At 49.0% G+C, this 19079-nt stretch overlaps 1 protein-coding gene across 2 annotated transcripts; it reads left to right on the top strand.

Moving 5' to 3' along the window:
- Positions 1-379: 379 nt before the first annotated feature.
- Positions 380-12662, top strand: DET1 (DET1 partner of COP1 E3 ubiquitin ligase). Of its 2 annotated transcripts, none has more exons than XM_021537396.3 (5): positions 380-435; positions 1063-2171; positions 5222-5412; positions 7038-7229; positions 10979-12662. In XM_021537396.3, exons 2-5 carry the CDS (start codon positions 1089-1091, stop codon positions 11166-11168), a joined length of 1656 nt encoding a protein of 551 aa, XP_021393071.1. In that variant the 5' UTR covers positions 380-435; positions 1063-1088; the 3' UTR covers positions 11169-12662. The 2 variants fall into 2 exon arrangements, with proteins under 2 accessions (XP_021393071.1, XP_021393070.1); XM_021537395.3 differs by having other exon boundaries at positions 381-630.
- Positions 12663-19079: the final 6417 nt, after the last annotated feature.

The raw sequence follows: 19079 nt of genomic DNA on the forward strand, positions 1-19079 counted from the left end.
TGTTTTAGGGTGGTTTCAGGCTGTCTCAGGGTGGTTTCAGGATGGTTTCAGGCTGTTTTAGGGTGATTTCAGGCTGTCTCAGGCTGTTTTAGGGTGGTTTCAGGCTGTCTCAGGGTGGTTTCAGGATGGTTTCAGGCTGTTTTAGGGTGGTTTCAGGCTGTCTCAGGGTGGTTTCAGGATGGTTTCAGGCTGTTTTAGGGTGGTTTCAGGCTGTCTCAGGGTGGTTCCGGGGTTCGGCGCGGGCGCGGCGGGGCCCGGCGCGCGGGTCCGCCCCGCCGCCAGGGGGCGCGCCAGGCCGCTGGCGGCACTCTGCCCGCGGGCCCGTCTCGCTGCTCCGCAGGCCGGAAGCGGAAGTGGCGGCGCCTCCCGCCGCTGTGCCGTGGCGGAAAGATGGCGGCGGCCATGGCCTGAACGGGACCCGGCGCTGCCACAGCGGTGAGCGCGGCCGCGACCTCTCCCCGGTCCTCAACCGGCGCGGTGGCACCCGGTCCCCGTGTCCCTTTAGCCCTCGGGCCAGCGGGAGATCCTCAGTATCTTTGGTGGGCCAGCCCTCAGCTCTCCCCGGGCTTCCCTGGAGCTCAGTTCCTCCTCATCCCGGGGGACCGGAGCTCCTCGCTTCCCTCTCGGCAGGTGGGCCTGAACACACCGCGGGTGATCCCTCCTATGCCCCCTTGCCACCAGCTCCCTCCGTTCTTTCCAGGCTGTACCCTGTGCCTGCTGTTTGTAATGTCTGCATTTACTGCTAGCTTCCTGGGCTCCCTTCCCCCTGTATGGGAGCTCCCGTTATTCCCTTGGTGTCCAGCTGTGCCTGCGCCCTTCCCTGGCTCCCTCCTTCTCCTCCTGGTTCTCCGCTGTGTCTCTGTTCAGCAGGCAGGACTGCCCTTGTTTTCCTGGTGCCTCCCATGAGATCCTTTTCTCAGTCCCTCCCCCTGCTCCCCTTGTCCTCCCGTGTTATTCCCGCTGTTCGTTGTAGCCGCCCCCTCGCTGTTCTGGCTTCACGTGAGCAGTTCCCTGTGCCCTGGACGCCACGCCGGTGCCAGGGCACGCGTGCTTTCCCCGCAGGATGAAGATGAAGTAGAGCTCTGGCCATGGACCATGAGGCCCCCACCATCAGGCCCCGGCGCATCCAGAACCAGAACGTCATCCACCGCCTGGAGCGCCGCCGGATCAGCTCAGGCAAGGCCGGCACCCACTGGCACCAGGTCCGCGTCTTCCACCAGAACGTCTTCCCCAACTTCACCGTGGTCAACGTGGAGAAGCCGCCCTGCTTCCTGCGCAAGTTCTCCCCCGACGGCCGCTACTTCATCGCCTTCTCCTCTGACCAGACCTCGCTGGAGATCTACGAGTACCAGGGCTGCCAGGCGGCCGAGGACCTGCTGCAGGGCTACGAGGGGGAGATCCTGGCCAACGGCAACGACCAGCGGTCCGTCAACATCCGGGGGCGGCTCTTTGAGCGCTTCTTCGTGCTGCTGCACATCACCAACGTGGCCTCCAACGGGGAGCACCTGAACCGCGAGTGCAGCCTGTTCACGGACGACTGCCGCTACGTGATCGTGGGCTCTGCCGCCTACCTGCCCGAGGAGCCGCACCCGCCCTTCTTCGAGGTGTACCGCAACAGCGAGTCCGTCACCCCCAACCCCCGCTCCCCGCTGGAGGACTACTCCCTGCACATCATCGACCTGCACACGGGCCGGCTCTGCGACACGCGCACCTTCAAGTGTGACAAAGTCATCCTGTCCCACAACCAGGGGCTGTACCTGTACAAGAACATCCTGGCCATTCTCTCCGTGCAGCAGCAGACCATTCACGTCTTTCAGGTGACGCCCGAGGGGACGTTCATCGACGTGAGGACCATCGGCCGCTTCTGCTACGAGGACGATCTCCTGACCCTGTCCGCCGTGTACCCCGAGGTGCAGCGGGACACGCAGACGGGAATGGCCAACCCTTACAAGGAGCCCTTCATCAACTCCCTGAAGCACAGGCTGCTGGTGTACCTGTGGAGGAGGGCCGAGCAGGACGGGAGTGCTATAGCAAAAAGAAGGTTCTTCCAGTACTTTGACCAGCTGAGGCAGCTCCGCATGTGGAAGATGCAGCTGTTGGATGAGAACCATCTCTTTATCAAATACACAAGTGAGGATGTGGTCACGCTGCGGGTGACAGATCCTTCCCAGGTATAGAGTCACAGAATGGTTTGGGTCTGAAGGGGCCTTGAACATCATTGAATTCCAGCTGCCCTGCTAGGGATCCACTAGAGCAGGTGGCTCAGGTACTGCCTCCCTCTTCAGGCTGCTCCTTGCTTTGGAACAAGTGCTCGAGCATTACAGTGCTGTGAGCTGTTCCTTAATGAGCCCATAAAGGTTATTTAGGATCCCTAGTACCCGAGTCTTTTTCATGCCTCTGATATTGAATAACTTCCGTATCTTTTTTCTCAATTTCATTGCTATCTTCCTTCTCACCTGCAAAATGAGAAGGATCTGATTGTTAGTAAGTCCCTTTCTCCAAGGATTGTTCTTCATGCTCATAGATTCTGTTCAATCCTCTTTCCCTCCCCAAATCCCCAACTGAATTTAATTTTAGCTGATATTTTATATAGTCCATTTAAATTGTAGAGGTAGTCTCTCCCTTTCCTCATATATCTTCAAGCATGTTTTTCAAATATAATAGTCTTCATTTTCCCTGGTACAATTACCATTTCTGTTCTGCCTACGTACTCAGTCTTTCAGGCTTCAGTAAGAGGTAGTATTTATGATCTCTCCAAATTGGAATAGCAGCTTTTAGATCGGGCTAATGGGCCAATTGCTCCTCTTTTCAATTTAGTACTAAAGAAGTGGAATTAGAGCAAATGTAGCTCAGTCAGTGCTGGGTCCCTCCAGATATGTTTCACAACCCTGCATGTTGATCATCTCTTTTTACTGCTTTTAGAATTGTTGGTCACGTTTTGAGCCCTGTGAAATGAAGAGGGTTTTTTAGTTAATTTTTATTCCTTTAATCAGCTTGGTTTTATTCTGTTGAAAGTATTTTGCAAGAACTTTTAATAAATATCCAATGCAGCATGTAGGTCTGATTGTTCCCCAGAGGTTTGTTTTCTCACATGCACTTCTCTTCCCCACGTCTTTGCCAGAACTTAGGTCCTAGAAGAAATAAACAATAGCTCTTTGTGTGTTGCCTTTGTCCAGTTCTTCCTGGGAGATTACTCTGGTTTGTTTTGTTTTATTTTCCTCTTCTGTGGTGTTTGTTTGGGGGAGTTGCTTTGGGAGGAAATAGGTAAGGCTTTATCTAATCCATTTTGCCCATTGGTGTAAAGCTGAATGTCTGTCTCAGAAACAGGAAGGCTCTGTGGAAATGGCCTGCGGGGTTCTGCTCGTTGCTGGTGTCTGGAATGAGCTCCTGGCCCTGATGTTTGTGGCTGGCTCAGCTCTTCACTCGGCTGTGGTTAGTAGGGTGTAGTGCCTGGTTTGCTGCAGGGAGCTCTCAACTCTTTTCACCCCAGGGTTACTTTAAGATGCAGTTTGTGGTTTGTTTGCAGTGTGCCTCAGGCACTGGGTTTTGTGCTGGGGGAAAAGTGTCTCATTTCTCAGTTCCTCCAGGAGATAATTCCAGCTGTGGAGCAGTCTCCACAGACCTGTCTGAAGGTAGGCGTTGTGTTAGGGCTTCCTGAATAAAACTTGGCTCACAAAATAACTACAGCTCCCATTTTTCTTCAGTCTGTCAGACAAGGAACACAAAGTTTCATCCAGTTTCAGGCTCCTTTCTCCCTTCTGGCTTCTCTGCCAAGAAGATTGAGGAGTTGCTGTTCATGGTTGTGAGTTGTGTGGTTTTTGTCTGGGTCTGCACTGTATCCTTTGAGATTTTTAAGAGTGTGCTCTGCATAGGTAGCTTGGGGGGTTGTTGCTGTTGTAGGTTTTTGTTGATTGGCAGCGTTGCTGTGTGATTTTTGTGCCACTCAGCTGCTGCCTCCCATGCTCAGATGATGTTTTGGTGGTGTTACAGGTGCTGCAAAAGCAGTGAGGGTTTCCCTGCTCAGGGATGTCCTGTGTAGATGTGTCTCTGTGTTAATCTGGCAAAGGAAATTTTTTTATTTAAAGTTGGAGGATACTTCCTGCAGTCTTCAGTGATTTAAATAGTTTTTTCTTCTGCTGTCTTCTCTTATTTTCTCTCTGCTCCCACCCTTTATTTCAGAAGGGCTTCCCTTTCCTCAGGCAGTAGTCTAGTGAGTAACCTCATCTTGTGTGTTTCGTTTGGACATGTAGGGTCTGGATTGTATTATCATAGTTTATTTTGGGGCTGTAAAACAAACAAACCTTGTGATATTTGCAGGTGGGTGGGTGGACAGAGTGCCTGCCACCATCCCTAAGCATTGTTTGGGAGCAGAAGGTGAAGCATTTAGGAATTGCCTCTATTGACAGAAGATTTAATCAGATACCACGGGAATTAGTTCCCTTTGAAGTGGGGACAAGTTCTTACTTTGGGGTGCCAGCACTCCTGTCTGTAATGAAAACTACTTTTAATGACCAAGAATTAAATATGCCCTTTCCCAATGGGATGGGAATGTCATTTCCCTTTGATTTAGCTGCGCTGACACAATGTCACCTTTTTTCCCAATTTCTTGTTCATTCGTGCCAGGATTCATTGCCATTGCCAGTCCACAGCATGGTACCAGGGCCATTTTGCACAAGAATGTCAGCATTAAGGAGTCATTAATGTATTTCAGATTTTCATTTCTGTGTTGGCAGGGTACCTGGAGGGCATAGCTTTTTGTGGGCAGTGATGTAGTACACAGTACATTAAAAAGGCTCATCTCTGTGTGATGCAGATATTAAGAAGAGGAAAAAAATAAATCTATGCAGAGGTAAAAATAATTTAAGGTCAGCTACCATTGGATTTGAATTAAATTTTTCAGCAGGAATGAAAATTAAATTTGGCACTTGAGTAAGTGTTTTGGGTTTGGTGGAGGACAGAGAAGAAGAGAAAATAGTATGCTTGCATCTAGTTCAAGTTGAAAAATTGGAAGGCCATTAATTTTTCTTAAATAATCACAGCTGAGAGGTGGATAATTGGGTATGTGTTGAGGCATTTTAATAGGAGAGTGGATTAGTGTGAGGATGTAGGGTTCTCCTGTGCTGTGGGGAAATTTGGATGAGGTCTGTGGTGTGATGTGGGGAGAAGGAAGGGACAGCTTCCCACCTGTGCTCTCCAGGGTAACTGCTGCCTCTCTCCCCAGCCCTCCTTCTTCGTTGTGTACAACATGGTGACCACGGAGGTCATTGCCGTGTTTGAGAACACATCTGATGAGCTGCTGGAGCTGTTTGAGAACTTCTGTGACCTCTTCAGGAATGCCACCTTGCACAGTGAGGCTGTGCAGTTCCCCTGCTCAGCTTCCAGCAACAACTTTGCGAGGCAGATCCAGCGCCGGTGAGCCATTCGGAGCATGCTTTATTCCGTATAGACACACGCTCACCCCCGTCTGCTGAAGGCCAGTATCAAATACCAACCCTGAGATAACCAACTCCTTTGGTCCCCTTTGCCAGGTGGTGCAAGGGTCAGGACTATACATGGTTCATCTTGCAGCCTGATGTAACTGATTTTATATTCTGCAGCATTTACCTTGTTAGAGGAAGGAGCAAAGCAGTTGCAAACTGCTGCTTAGAAGAAAGGAAAGGAATTTTGAGGGAGAGATGTTTCTATCTCTCCTTGAGCAGTAACTCTTTTGGAGGTTATTGAAGTATTACTACCCAGTAACTTTGGTCCCTGAAGATAGGATTTGTCAAGATGCTGGCATGATCCAGTTGAGTGTATTTTGCTAAGTGACATTCTCTGAATTTAATGTGTACCAAACTGTGTTCTGTAGCATTTCCTTAACATCAGTCACCAGCTCGTGGTTCTCATCACTGTAGTAGGAGAAAGGAAACTCATCTGCTTAGATCTGTTGTGAAAGCTGAACAAAATACCAAAATAACCTGTGTTTCTAGAATATGCTTTAATAGTCAGATGTGGTTTTAATGAGGCAGAGTGTGTTATTTCTCTAGGAAAATTTTGTTGTGACTCAGGATGTTTTGTTCTTCCAGTGACTTGTTTCTCATCATTCAAAGTACTTGCCTTCCACTTACAGGCATCAAGCTTCTGTTGACTTTAAGCTGATGTCACATAAGTGTGACGAAATTGACTATGTCTGTGACTTTCTAGAGCAGCCTGTCAGGAAATCCATAGTGCTTAATGGGAGAGAGAATGAGAGAACTCGCTGAAGACTCATGAAGAACTACTTCTGCCTTTTGTTAAAGTAGCGAGGAGAGTCTTTTCCTCCTCTTGCTACAAGGACCTGTAACAGGAATGTTGTAACTTTCACGGCAAAGCCAGGGTGAGCTGGCTTCTGGCTGAGCGTTTACCCTCCTTAATGCCCCTGCAGCTGATCTGACTGTTCTTGCACAGTCAGTCTTGCACATGTAAAATTTCAAACGTTACTTAAAAAGAGAAATCCAGACTGTGTTAATCTCTCCACAAGGAAGAACTTTCAGCTACTGTAGTTTCTGGAGAGCTTTATGCTTCTCATCAAGGTTCTCCTTAATCTAAAGTTTCTTCCTGTATGCATTTAAAACAATGGGTGGAGAGAGGAGGATTGTCAAGTCAACGTTAAGGGCTCAACTGTTACTGTGAAACCCCCCTGGCTTTTGCTTATGCTGTTTCCAGGCTTTGTGTTAAAACTTGGATTGACTGATAAGCTGCTAATCCATCTCTCCCTGTTTTTGATCCTGTTCATTTCCTGTACTGCAGAGCAGCTGTGTCCAGATGTTGTGGGTAGGGACATTCTTCTCCTTCTGTCACTGACATTCTGAGTGAGCCAGTAATGATAAGGGAGGATGAAAAGGTTAGCAGAACTTGTTGATGTTTGAATCACTGTGATGAATCTTTGGAAATGAGCTGTTTTAGTTCTTACACTGCAGCTGTTTTCTTTCCCTGTTAGTTTTCCTGCTCAGTTTATTTCAGATGTGCTCTTCACCCGTGGCCTTTGTGATCAAAAGGTGTCTCTTGGTTTGCTGCAGGTTCAAAGACACGATTGTGAACGCCAAGTACGGAGGGCACACGGAGGCCGTGCGGCGCCTGCTGGGGCAGCTCCCCATCAGCGCCCAGTCCTACAGCGGCAGCCCCTACCTCGACCTGTCCCTTTTCAGCTACGATGACAAGTGGGTGTCAGTCATGGAGCGGCCCAAGACCTGTGGTGATCACCCCATAAGGTATGAGGAGCTGTAAGTGAGGAGAGAGTGCAAGGAGTCCCTGTAAATCACCTCTGCCATGTGGCTTCAAGTGTGCAGAATAGGGAGTAGAGGGAAGCCTTTATCTTAGGAAATCCTTTCACCAGGGGATTTATTTCAGCAGTCCCACAAAACCTGGCCTCTCTTTTTTACAATAATGTGGATGTGTGGGAGGGCTCTTCATGTTTCCTTGCTGAGTTGCTCTGCTCTGGGGAAGGTTTGGGTGGTGAAGTCTCAGCCTTTTCCATATGAATGGTCTTGTTCCTCCTCCTCTTCTTGCAGTGCTGCCGTTGTGTTTGGGTTGCAGCGTGATACAGCTCTGATGTCTGCTTTCCTATGCTGGAAGGATCCTCTCTGAGCATGTGGGTTTAGTTGGCAAGGATTGTCTGGTTTGTCCTGTGAATAAAATAGTATCTGGGCTAGGTGTTACTCAGAAAGCTTGTGGTATTGATTGAGCTGTTTTCAGACTTCCCTTGTTTACTGTTCTCACCCTGGGAGCTGTACTCCTTGTCATACTCCCTTCTCTCTGTGATCTGTAGGAAATTTCTGTCTGTAGTAGGAATTTTAGCCAAGTGTCAGGGCCATTCTGTGCCTCTTCTGTCTGAGCCTACAATGCTGGCAGAGGGAGTAAGTCTGAGCTTGAGAATAAGGAGGTTTGCAATGCTTCTTAAAGAAACATCAGGACTATTTATTTCTTTTTGTTGGCTGCAGCCATGGCTGCAAGAGGTAGTGGTTAAAAATCCAACATCTCCAGCTTGACAGGCTCACACAGCCTGAGTTATCCAGGCAGAATAGTCTTTCTGCTCCTAGTACTGCAGAAGCAAACCTATGCTCTGAAAACAAAGAGAGCCTTCAGTGCCTGAGTGCTTTGTTTAGTGACTGCACACATGTTGGGGGCTCAGGCAGCCTAGGGAGATCATTCTGGACCGCTTCCCTACTTTATTTTCATCAATGCATTTTCAAAAAGTGGTTTCATATCTCCCCTGGCTCTGACTCAGGTGGCGGGGAACTTCTGATTATTGCTGCGCTCTCAATTCCCAAATTATGTATATTTAATAGATTCTTCTGCCTGTATGATTTGGTTTGATCTCCAGCTTCCATGTTATCTGCAAAGAAAGCCTGCCCTTTTCCCCCTTGTCATGCTTGACGTTGGGAAAACTTGCAGGGTGGCAGTTGTCTGCCAGCGCCAACCTGCGCCCGGCTCCCGCGGACAAAAGGCAGCAGAACCGCAGTCATGTGCTGCGGTGGAGTCTTTGTAGTAAACAAAGCCAAGTGCCACCTTCCCTCCCTCCCCTGAGCAAACCAGCGTTTCAGAGCCAGAGCTTTTAAAGCTCAAAGCTGTGCAGAGTCAATTAGGACTTGAATAGAGCTTTGGAGCAGTGGGGCTCCTGGTTTTTGGAAAGTAAGCAGAAGATGAGGCGCTAACCTTAACCATTCAGTAGCTGAAATAGTGCTGCTGTGGTTCTCACATGCAAAACAAAGGGATTAATAAAATAATGCCAGCTGCCTGTTGGGGTTAGAGGGCTTGGAAATGAGGGACCACAGGATTTGTAATGTAAGTCCTGTAATTGTCTGGAATGGAAAACCCTTCGGTAGCTAAGGTTGTTATAATCTGTGTGCAGTTTTCTGGCACGATGTGAGAGCTAGGAAGGTTTCCAGACCTTTTCCACATCAATTCAATATTTCTGTGCACTGTGTTCTTTTAACCCTTAGGGCTTTTCTGCATCCCAGAGGGTTCAATTCTACCTACTTAAGAGCCAATGGTTGTTTGCTGTCAGATGGGAAGGACTATAGGTTCCCCATCACCACTGCCTTCCAGTCTCTTTTCAGTAGACTTGAAGAGATATTCAATGGGTGAAATGATGGCACTTGAGGGAAGAGGCTCTAACACAGCTCTACCTATAGCAGGGGGTCTCTAAAATCCATCTAGATGGCTAATAAGGAGCCATTTAACCAAAGAATTGGTCTGCAGATAAATCTTCCATTTTCCTACGGTTTGAAAAGGTTGGTCTTGCTGTTTCTGTTGACATACAATTTTATATTGCAGTGCCTAATTTATCCCCAGAATGAGAGCCCATGGAAATGGCCTCTGATTGCAGAGCACTTTTAAAAATACATTTAAAAATACCAAACTGAGCACATCTTTAAGATTACAGGGAGCTTCATCTTGAGTAGTAAATTGTTGTGAATTGGGGGAGAGCGGAACAGATGGGGGACTGTGCTTTATTTAAAGAATGACCCTCTGCATACCCAGCCTTGTGTAGGAGGGAAAGGGCTTTTTGAAAAGCCAAATACCAAGATTGTGACTCTCTTGCTGGGTTCTTGTGTGCAATTTTCAGGCAGGTCTGGCTAGCACTTTGATTCAGGGGAAGGGAGAGGAGAGTGGCCCTCCAGGAAGAACATGAGGTTCTCAATAGGCTGTGTTGTTAAAATGTGGAGTATGTCTGCTCCTGAAGCAGCATCGCTGGTATCTGTCATCATCCGTTCTTGCAGGCTGAGAGCTGAGTGCATCGTATTGCTGGCGGGGGGGAGATGTGCTCCGACATTAAAAGCATTCTTGGAGTTAAAATCAGAGGAAAATGCAAAATACCCGCATGCACTAAGTGTTGGTGGAAAAGAAAACAGCTGGGAGGCATAATGGCAATTCTGTGCCTGAAGCTGGAAGAGGTCTAATGAAAATGGTCTAACAAACAGAGACATCTTCAAGGGGAGGACTTGAGTTACAGCCCAGCTACTTGGTGAAGGTATCACATGCAGAAATCTCCAACACTACATCCCAGAAGCCTTCTCCAAATCTTGGGGAGGGTGGGATCCTCACAGAGAGTCCTGTGTTCTGACAGCAGCAGAGGACAGTGGTGTTACCTGGGCTTATGTCAGTTACACAGAGTGTGCAGGGGAGGTTCAGGAAGCAGAGAGGTTCCCTGGACTCACCTGTCCTTCAGCGCTGTTTGACTCATCCCCCTGAAAATGTTCCCTCTGTGCTGGAGCTGTGTTCCAGAGCTCACCTGATGCATATGAGCTTGACCCACAGGCAGGTGTGTGGGTGACAGCAGAAGGTCATAAGGTTTTCCTTGACCTCTGTCCTTGCTGTGGTTATTGAATCCAATTCATCAGGTACCTCCTGCACAGTCTATCCCATTAATGCTTTATTGGTGGCACTCTAAAAGGAATTGCAAAGCCTTACTTGAGCTGTACACTACAACATGGCACCCTTGGGCAGGATTGGATTGACTTCCTTGACTGAACAGGGAGTTATCAGGCACAAGGACAGCAGTGTAAAGCCTTCCCTGGCACTACCACGAGGAGGAAAGGGTGGCCTGACACTCTCAGTGAAGGCCATTGCTAAAGGAAGGGAGCTCAGTTCTGTACAGTTTATCTGCCTTATGGATCAAGGGCAGCAGCTTGCATTAAGAGAGGATGGAGAGCCAGCACAGGTGGGGTGTGAACCAAACTGACTCCCTCTCATGAAGTCAGCTTTGTCCATCAAAGTGACAGACAGAGTTCTCTCATTGCTGCTAATAAAATAAAAGTGATGTTTTTCTAGACAGTGGAAAACAACTGCCCTGAGAGGGACTTTCCTGCAAAGCCAAGAGCCAGACACCCAGCTGAGGACCTTCTGCTCCTCAGGGAGCACCAGAGCTCGAGCAAGGCACTTGTCTCTGTGTGCGAAGAGCCCAGATGGCAAAGTCAATAGTCGGGAACAGCCATAATTGACTTTCTTTTCCTTTCAGATTTTACGCCCGTGATTCTGGCCTGCTGAAGTTCGAGATCCAGGCGGGCCTCCTGGGGCGCCCCATCAATCACACAGTGCGGCGCCTGGTGGCCTTCACCTTCCACCCCTTCGAGCCCTTCGCCATCTCGGTGCAGCGCACCAACGCCGAGTACGTGGTCAACTTCCACATGAGGCACAGCTGCACCTAGGGGGACTCAGGGCTGCTCTCCTTGGCTCTGGGCCTCTGCCACAGGTGCACCAAAGCCAGACACTCACACCTTCTGGGAAACCAAACCATTGCTCCTGGAAAGAAGCCTCACCTTGGAGCTCCTTCCTGTGGCATTGCAGGGCCCTCAGCCTCAGCTGTGGAAAGCTGATCCACCCCAGTTATAGGCATGGATGCTTCTGACTTGTACTGTGGAGATCCCCCTGCTGTCCTTCCTTGCTCCTGTTGATGAACAAAGCGTAGCTGAGGTTCCTTTCCTGGTTTCCCAGAGGCATGGCTCTTTCCTATCCTGCTGTGGGTCTTAGGATGGCAGAGATGGAGCTTTGCATCACACTTGTGGAGCACTCCCTTCTGCACTGGTGCTCTCCTACCGTGTTGGACAAATGACCTGTCACAGAGGGAAGGGATGGGAGCCATGGGGAGGGCTTGGATACAGCTACCCCTGTTTGTATCTTCAGAAATGCTAGGGAAATGAGATCCTGCTCTCATCCACACAATCTCCACATGTCATTTTAACATGCAAGAGGTCATGAAAAAAAAGGTGGGAGAAATCACTACAGTTGAGAGACATGGGGTGTGTTCCTGACCCTTATGCAAGTCACTTAATCTTTGTGCCTTAGTAAAAGCTCCTGAGTGAGAGATGGTGTTATACCAGCAAGCCAGGGCAGCTGGTTGTGTCTGTAATGCACGAGGAGGTGGGTGCAGGAGGAAGATGGCTGTCTGGGAAGGCTGTGGGGAGCAACAGCAGCTCCTTGGTCATATCAGAAGGACTTTTCTACAGCATGGGGGTTAATCCTTGTAGCCATCTGCACATTCTGCTGCTGAGAAGAGGGAGATCCAGCTGCTGGCACCCTCACAGAAAATGAGTAGGATTTGCCCAGGAAGAAGGGTGGAGACCTGAATTCATGTTCACTGCTGTCGTGGGCAGTCTGGAGATGAACTTGTTGCTTACCTCTGTCTGTTTGATACACTGTTCTCTGTGAGAACCCAGATGTTCTTTCCAGGCTTCAGAGCACAAGCTGGCCAGTGTGGCAGTGTTGGCTGGACCATGGCAGTGTTTGTGCTGCTGATAAATTAAGCTCCTGGGTGTAATTACCTGCCACTGTGGGCTGGTGCAGATGCTGGCCTGCCCTTCTTGCTTAAAAATGGAGTTTTTGGTTGTGGGCCAGCATTTGGGGGTTTTTACATGAGGGCTGGTTTATAACTGCTGCCAGGCAGCACAATCATCCCTGCATCACGATGTGCTCCTTCAGAAGCTGCAGCCTGTTCTTGTCCCATTCCTTTAGGAGGTACAGTGGGGTCAATAGAAAATTGGTGCTAATACACAGGAGAGCCTCTCTGTTAAAGGACCCTGTGGGTGTCTTAATTGGACCAAAATGAGCTGTGGGTGATGTGTTGTAGCCACATACCTGTGAAGAGGAGTGCTGGAGTCATGCATTCATTTTGCTGGTGATGCACTGGAGAAGAGCTGTTTGGGTGGGGGTGCCTGCTCATGGTATGAGTGGTGGACCTCAGAATTAAGGGTGTCCTGGGGTCCTTGAATCAGCCTTCACTCTCTGCCTCAATGCAGTTCTTTCCTGGCCTTGCTAAACATTATTTCTAGGAAGACAATGCATTTCACTGCTTTTTTCCTGGTGTTTGCACTGTTGGTGTCTCAGGTCTGTCAGGAGTGCCAGCGGGTCAGGAGACTGCTAACAGAGGAGGTGTCAGTGCTTTAGCTGCAGGTTCCTCTCATCTAATAACACTATTTGTCAAGGTTTTAGGGTTTTATCCTGTGATCTGTTCCTCAAACATTCAATTAAAGCTCCAAGTGGAGAATCGTTTGCACACTGTAGATCATGGATTTACCTCCCTCTGCACCACTCTCACAGCTGTTCGCACTTCAGTATGAGACTTTTTCTTCTCCCCAAGCTTCCAGCTGCTCCATCTGAGACTTTGTTTACTCCTTGGTGTCACAGCCTCAGGAAGTCAGTGCTTACTAAATTAGCTGTCAGATCTCCATTGAGACTCTTTTTTCAGTGCCAAAAATATAAACTTCAGCATTTCTGTAATAGGGGCTTTTGCTAAATTCAGGCTTCCCTGTGTGAAGCAGAGTGTGGCATGGATTGTTGGCCATGGGGCTGAGAGAGATCTGTTCTTAGCTCTGCTATTAAATTGTGAGGCTGGGGGCAAATCTCTTCCTACTCCAGCTGGTGTTTTCTTCTCCGTAAATGAGGCCAAAAACATATTTTCATCTTTTGTAAAGCACTTTGAGATTCATGGATAAAAAGTGCTGGGTAAGTGCTAAGTATTTTCTTACTATGTTTGCAGACAAACTGATCATACTGGGTACTAATTGCCTTGGAGTAGCACAGCAGATCCTCTGGTCTTGGCTGCTGCATTTTATATCAACAACAGTGTTAATTTTGTTACAGAAATGTATGGAAGAAAAAGTCTCTCATGCTTGAAAATTTGATGCATTTATTTAAGAAACAAAAAGTGTGTGTGGTGGGGAGGAAAGGAGAAAAGGGGAGATATTTTCTACCTGATATTTTTCCTAGGTTAGGGTAAAGATTTGTTAGCAACACAAGACAAAAACAGAATAAACAGAATTTGCTTTAAAAGTTTGATTTATTGTCTTTATCTTCCAAAAATCTGAATGGTATAGATGGGAATTCCTTTGCTAAGAAGAGATGGCAGGGCTGTGCAGACATATCCCATGGGACTTGCTGCTTCTTCTTGGCACTTGGAGTACAAGTGTGCTTAAGAATGTTCCCACCTGAGGCATTTCTGCAGTTCCTGCAGATTTCTAAAATTCTTGTCTACATGAACTAATGCTGGGAGAGGATTTCTTGGTTACATTTTTCCCTTTGTATATTATTACTAGCCCAGCTTGTACTCAGGGACTCTTCCTTTATTCTATTTACAGCATTTATCTAACCTTTTGGTCACTTTCTGCATGATCAAGGGATGAAAGCTTGTTGTGGTTTAACCCCAGCTGGCAGCTCAGCCCCACAGAGCCACTTCCTCAGTCCCTCACCAGTGGGACTGGGGAGGGAATCAGGAGAGTAAAAGTGAGAAGACTTGTGGGTTCAGATAAACACTGATGAATGGGCAAAAGCCACATGCAAGAAAGGAAACCAAGGAATTAATTCCCACTTCACATGGTCTGGCAGGTATTTAGCCATCTCCAGGAAAGCAGGGCTCCATCCCCTTTTGCCCCAGCCAATGCCAGCACAAAGCTGAACACACCTTGCTTGGCAGAGCAGCCTGTCCACTGCTTTTAGGTTGGGCTGAGGCACTCAGATTTTCCATGTGCTGCTCCCTGCCTCTTGCAGAATGGTCTGGCTGAGAACCCTGCAGCATCCCTGTTTGTGTTAGTTCCTCTAACCATCTACATCTTGAGCATGAAAGTGATTTTCCTTTGAACCTTTGCTCCATTTCTCAGATGCTTTCCCATGCAGACCTTGAGCACACCAGAAAGCTCTTGAGCCCATGGCTTTTCAGATAGGCACTAAGTGAGGAGGGGATGCTTGAGCTGGAAACTGTGACAGCAAAAACCCATCTTTTGTTGTTTCTCGTGCTGCCTTTGCTTTAAGAAAATAAAGTAGTGAAAGCAGGACAGCTGCATTATTTCTTATATAAAAGGCATTAGGCAGCAAGGCACAGAAATCCCATTAGAGTCAAACATATGGATATGTTTAGGATGTGTCCCTACTAAAGACTCCTATCAAATAACCTTCCAGTGCTCATGGCTGGCCCTGATTTAGCTGTCTGTGTGTACTGACAGGACCTTCCTTTTGCTCAGGTGCTGCATCTGTTAAGCTCTTCCCTTGGTCATTTGGACCCAGCTAGAAGAATCAGATTTCTGATGCTTTAAGGAATCCCTTTGTTTTTCTTCTTTAGGATCTGTCTTGCTGCTTTTCTGCCAGCTTTTCCTGCAAGGATCTTTCAGGGCTGTGGGCAGAGAGATGGTAAAGGGATAGCAATGAGACATGTGGCCCTCTCACAGCTGTTGTCCTTCTGGGAGCCTTTATCAGATAGGTGCACGCTGCAGAGCAAATGCATGTCCTGTGGACAATGGGACAGGATTTTGTGGGTTTACTTCATCCTTGCTATGCAAGTTCCAGAGTCTGTGTCTTTGATGTGCCTGAATCTTGTGCTTCCTTGTCTTGTTACATGGTAGTAAAAGCTTTTCTGGTCAAATACTCCTGAGGAGGAGGGAATGGTGAAATGGCTTTTTATTTTTTATTGTTTTCCTCGCTCAGGGGCTGTGGGCTGAGCTGTGCAGTGCAGTTCCAGCCTGGTGCTGGCTCGGGCAGCCCCAGCCCCTGCTAGAGCTGTTTGCTGACCATGGTTTGATTTGACTTTGTTTCTCTTGGGGAAGAGCTGTACTTACTCTGTAAGGAAATAAATTCTCAGAAAAATACTGATGTGGGAAAAACACTGAATGGCACCTTTTTTTTTTTTTTTTTTTTACGATGTTTTGACATAAAAATACTACATCTTTAAGCTAGCAATGTGCAAACTGGTAATTCATGCTCAGCTGCTGTGATCTTTCATGTGAGGAGAACTGGAAAGAGAGACATTGTCCTTGGTTCTGGCTACTCTGGGCTGTGCTGCAGCATCTGGGTAACATGTGGGCCCTCACTTGATTAATGAGTTGAGCACAGTTATAGAGGAGTGTGATGGGATGGTTCATGGATGCCCAGGGCCCTTGGATAACACTACCAAGTCCCCAGCATTTGCTGCATTCTGCTCTGTCCAGGGACGAACTGGAGCCTTTGGATGAGTTTATTTTCTGTGGATGATAAAACGAGTTTGAGTTCAGTCTTTTTAAAGCCAGGAACATGTTATTTCTCCTTTCCATGGCTGTCTTCTTCCCTTCTACCCAGCAGCTTTGCAAAATGCCAAACGCAGTCCAGAGCAGCCCTGGGTTTGCTCAGAGGGCTGCAGCCTCCCTAAACCCCTGGTTTTGGCAGTGAATTGTTCCCTCTGAAAGCTGCTCTCGCACAAGTTCATCCTTCCCTCTGCCAGCATCCTTCCTCTATCCAGGTGGGTTGTAACAGCATCAGGTATGGAGGCAGAAGGGCATGAGAGAGTGTTGGGTGGCTGAGGACACTGTCACTGTCCCAGTGCCTGACTGGGCAGCAGCTTCTGGTCACCATGGATGGGGCAGGTGAGGGTGCACTGGCAGGGCTGACATCAGCCCTGGGCTGGAGCCCTGGGGCTGCTGGAGCTGGGATGTGTGGGACGCGTTGCTTAGAGGGTTTGGAGGGGTGAGAAGCAGGCAGGTGGCAGGGAAGCCCTGCCAGGCCATCTGGCTGCTGTTGGATGTGATCTCAGGGTGTTGTTAAGAGCGGAGGGCAGCGCTGCATCCCTGCGAGTGCCTGCTCGCTGCCGCTGAGCCGGTCATTTGATAGCTCCTCGGTGCTCCTCGGGGGCCTAAAATGGAGCAGTGCCGGATTAGATGTACCCAGTGCCCTTGGTGAGCTCCGCGGACACATCCTCGCCCTCCCGCCTCCGACCTGCTGGCGCCCGGTGCCGTCGCCACAGCAACGGGGAGAAGCAGCCCGTCCATCCGCATGGAAACGGCCTCGCGGTGCCCGCAGCCGCCGGGGACAGCGGCTCCGACGGCAGCTCGGGCAGGTGAGGGGCACCGGCACCTCTGCGGCCCGGGCTGCGGGGCTGCACACACATCCCGTGGTTACTGCCCTGCTGGCACTGTCCCTGTGTGGGGCACTCCATCCCAGAACACTGGCACTGCCCCCAGTGCAGAGCCAGCACGTGCTCTGTCGTCTCTGAGCGTGATGGATAATTTTCATTGCTGCTGCCCTATTTTTTTGGGGGTTGGTCCTGAAGTCAGGGTAAGTGAGATTATCTGTGCTGATACCTGCAGCAGTGTAGGTAGGTCATTGGTTCACCCCTGACTGGTTAGTACTTAATGCTTGTAAAATCCCTCTTTGTAAGGAAAAAGGAGCAACTGGCAGCTAAACAGGGTCTCCTGTAACATAGGACAGACAAATGTCATCTCGACAGCATGATTGTGCAGTGCAGCCTGTCTGGCTTTGGGCAGCAAAGTCTGAGTTAATCTCTCCTCATCCTGCCTCCTACCCCTTAAATCCCCCATCAGCTGCTTCCCCAGAGAGGGCTCAGGTTTGAAGGTGATGTTGGTGCTGATCCGCTGGCTCTGATAAGGGTTGGAGAGAGCAGCTCTGCTGTGCAGCTGCTTGTGGCCAAGCAGGGCTTGCTCCAGTTTTATGCTGGCCCTTTGGTGACCGTGTCTCTTGGCTGCAGGATCACTTGGAAGGGGATCTCCCCAGCCAGCATCACTTCTTTGGATGGATTTTGGTAAACAGGGCTGGTTTTACAACCATGTCCAGGGACAGATTGTCCCAGAGAATCTCCCAGTGCTGGAGAAAGCTGCTTTCCAGCCATCGGCCTTACTAGGAAGCCCACAGGGCTGGCCAGTCTACAGTAATTTTCATTTCTTGGTCAGTTTGACCCTGGCAGGTCAGGAAAGTACTATTTCTGTGGATTTGGCCCGAGCAAAATGAAAGGCAGTGCCCAGATCTTGCCAGGGGACTGTGTGAGAGCCTGGCTGGCAATTAGGAGAGCCGGGTCTGTGCCTGCAGGCTGGTGCATGCAGAGATGAGTCCTATTTCACCTCACCTTGGGACCTGCAGAAGGGGCAGAGGATGGAAGAGTGATGGGTGAAATATATAATTCTCCTGCCTGGGGCGTCAAGTTTTATTTGTTACCTAGAGTCTTGTGTGGGTGGGAAGCCTGGCCTGCTGCTGTGCAGAGGACCCCCTTGTGCACAATCCTTTTTCCCTTCTGCTTACTTTTTAAAAAAAAAAAACAGGCGGTGAGGTTGCTGCTGGAAGGAGCTTTCCCAAGCAATGGCTATTGGGGCTCCAGAGCTGCTGAGATGTTTGGGTCCAGGTGCACAGCCTCCACTGTCTGAATCAGTAGATGTGGGCATAGCAGGATGGTTATGGACTCTGGAGAAATTAGAGGACCCTGCCAAGTGGCACTAGTGCAGGGGAAGCTTGGAGAACTCAGCAGAGGAGGTGTGAGTGGTTTCAAAAAAAACAAATAACATCGAGGCTTGGCTTCTCTCTACATCTCCCCAAGAGGACCCTGCAGCCCTGCTTCACCATCAGTGTGGGGACTTGGATGCTCTTAGGCTGTTCATTAGTAAAACCTCTGAGCAGTTCCTACTGCTATCGAGTACCCATTAATGCCTCTTCAGGGAGAGGAGAGCATTGGGAAAGCAGAAAACCAATCTGAGTGTCTTTTATCTCTTTTTGGTCTGAGAAGTCATGGGCTGAGGTTGGAGGGGAAGAGGGGCCAGGTGCGGATGCTAGGCATGAAAGCAGCACTGTGATTATCTGCTGAAGTCTGAGTGCAAAAACATAGCCTGATTTGAACTGTTGCTTCTTCAAAACTCCCGGGGGTGCTTTAGGGTTATAAACACCTACTCAGTGACCTTCTTTGTGCACATCTCGAGCCAGGTATTCCCACAGCAGAGGGAAAGCCAACAAAACCTGCACAGATGTCTTTAGCAGCTGCAGCCGGCTGCTGTAAGCCACCCCTGCTGCTACAGTTTATTAGCACTGCAGGGTCAGTCCCCCTCTCCTTGCCTACTTGTGTACAGTCAGCTGGTAAAGGACACTGACATCACTTTATGGTTTAATTGAATCTCACAAAGGGATCCAAATTGGCGGCCTGACTCTTGTCACTGAGATGCTCATGGAAGAAATAGCAAATCACCAATTCAGCAGATAAAGCTGCAGCTCTGGGCAGAAGGTCCTTGTTGGTGGGGTTAGGGAAGTCATTCCTCTTTGCAGAATGATACACGATTAGGGAGATGGCTGAGGGCTGCTCTTCCAGGCCACCAGGTGCCATCCCA

The sequence above is a fragment of the Lonchura striata genome, chromosome 11 (genome assembly GCF_046129695.1).
Source record: "Lonchura striata isolate bLonStr1 chromosome 11, bLonStr1.mat, whole genome shotgun sequence".
NCBI classification, from domain to species: domain Eukaryota; kingdom Metazoa; phylum Chordata; class Aves; order Passeriformes; family Estrildidae; genus Lonchura; species Lonchura striata.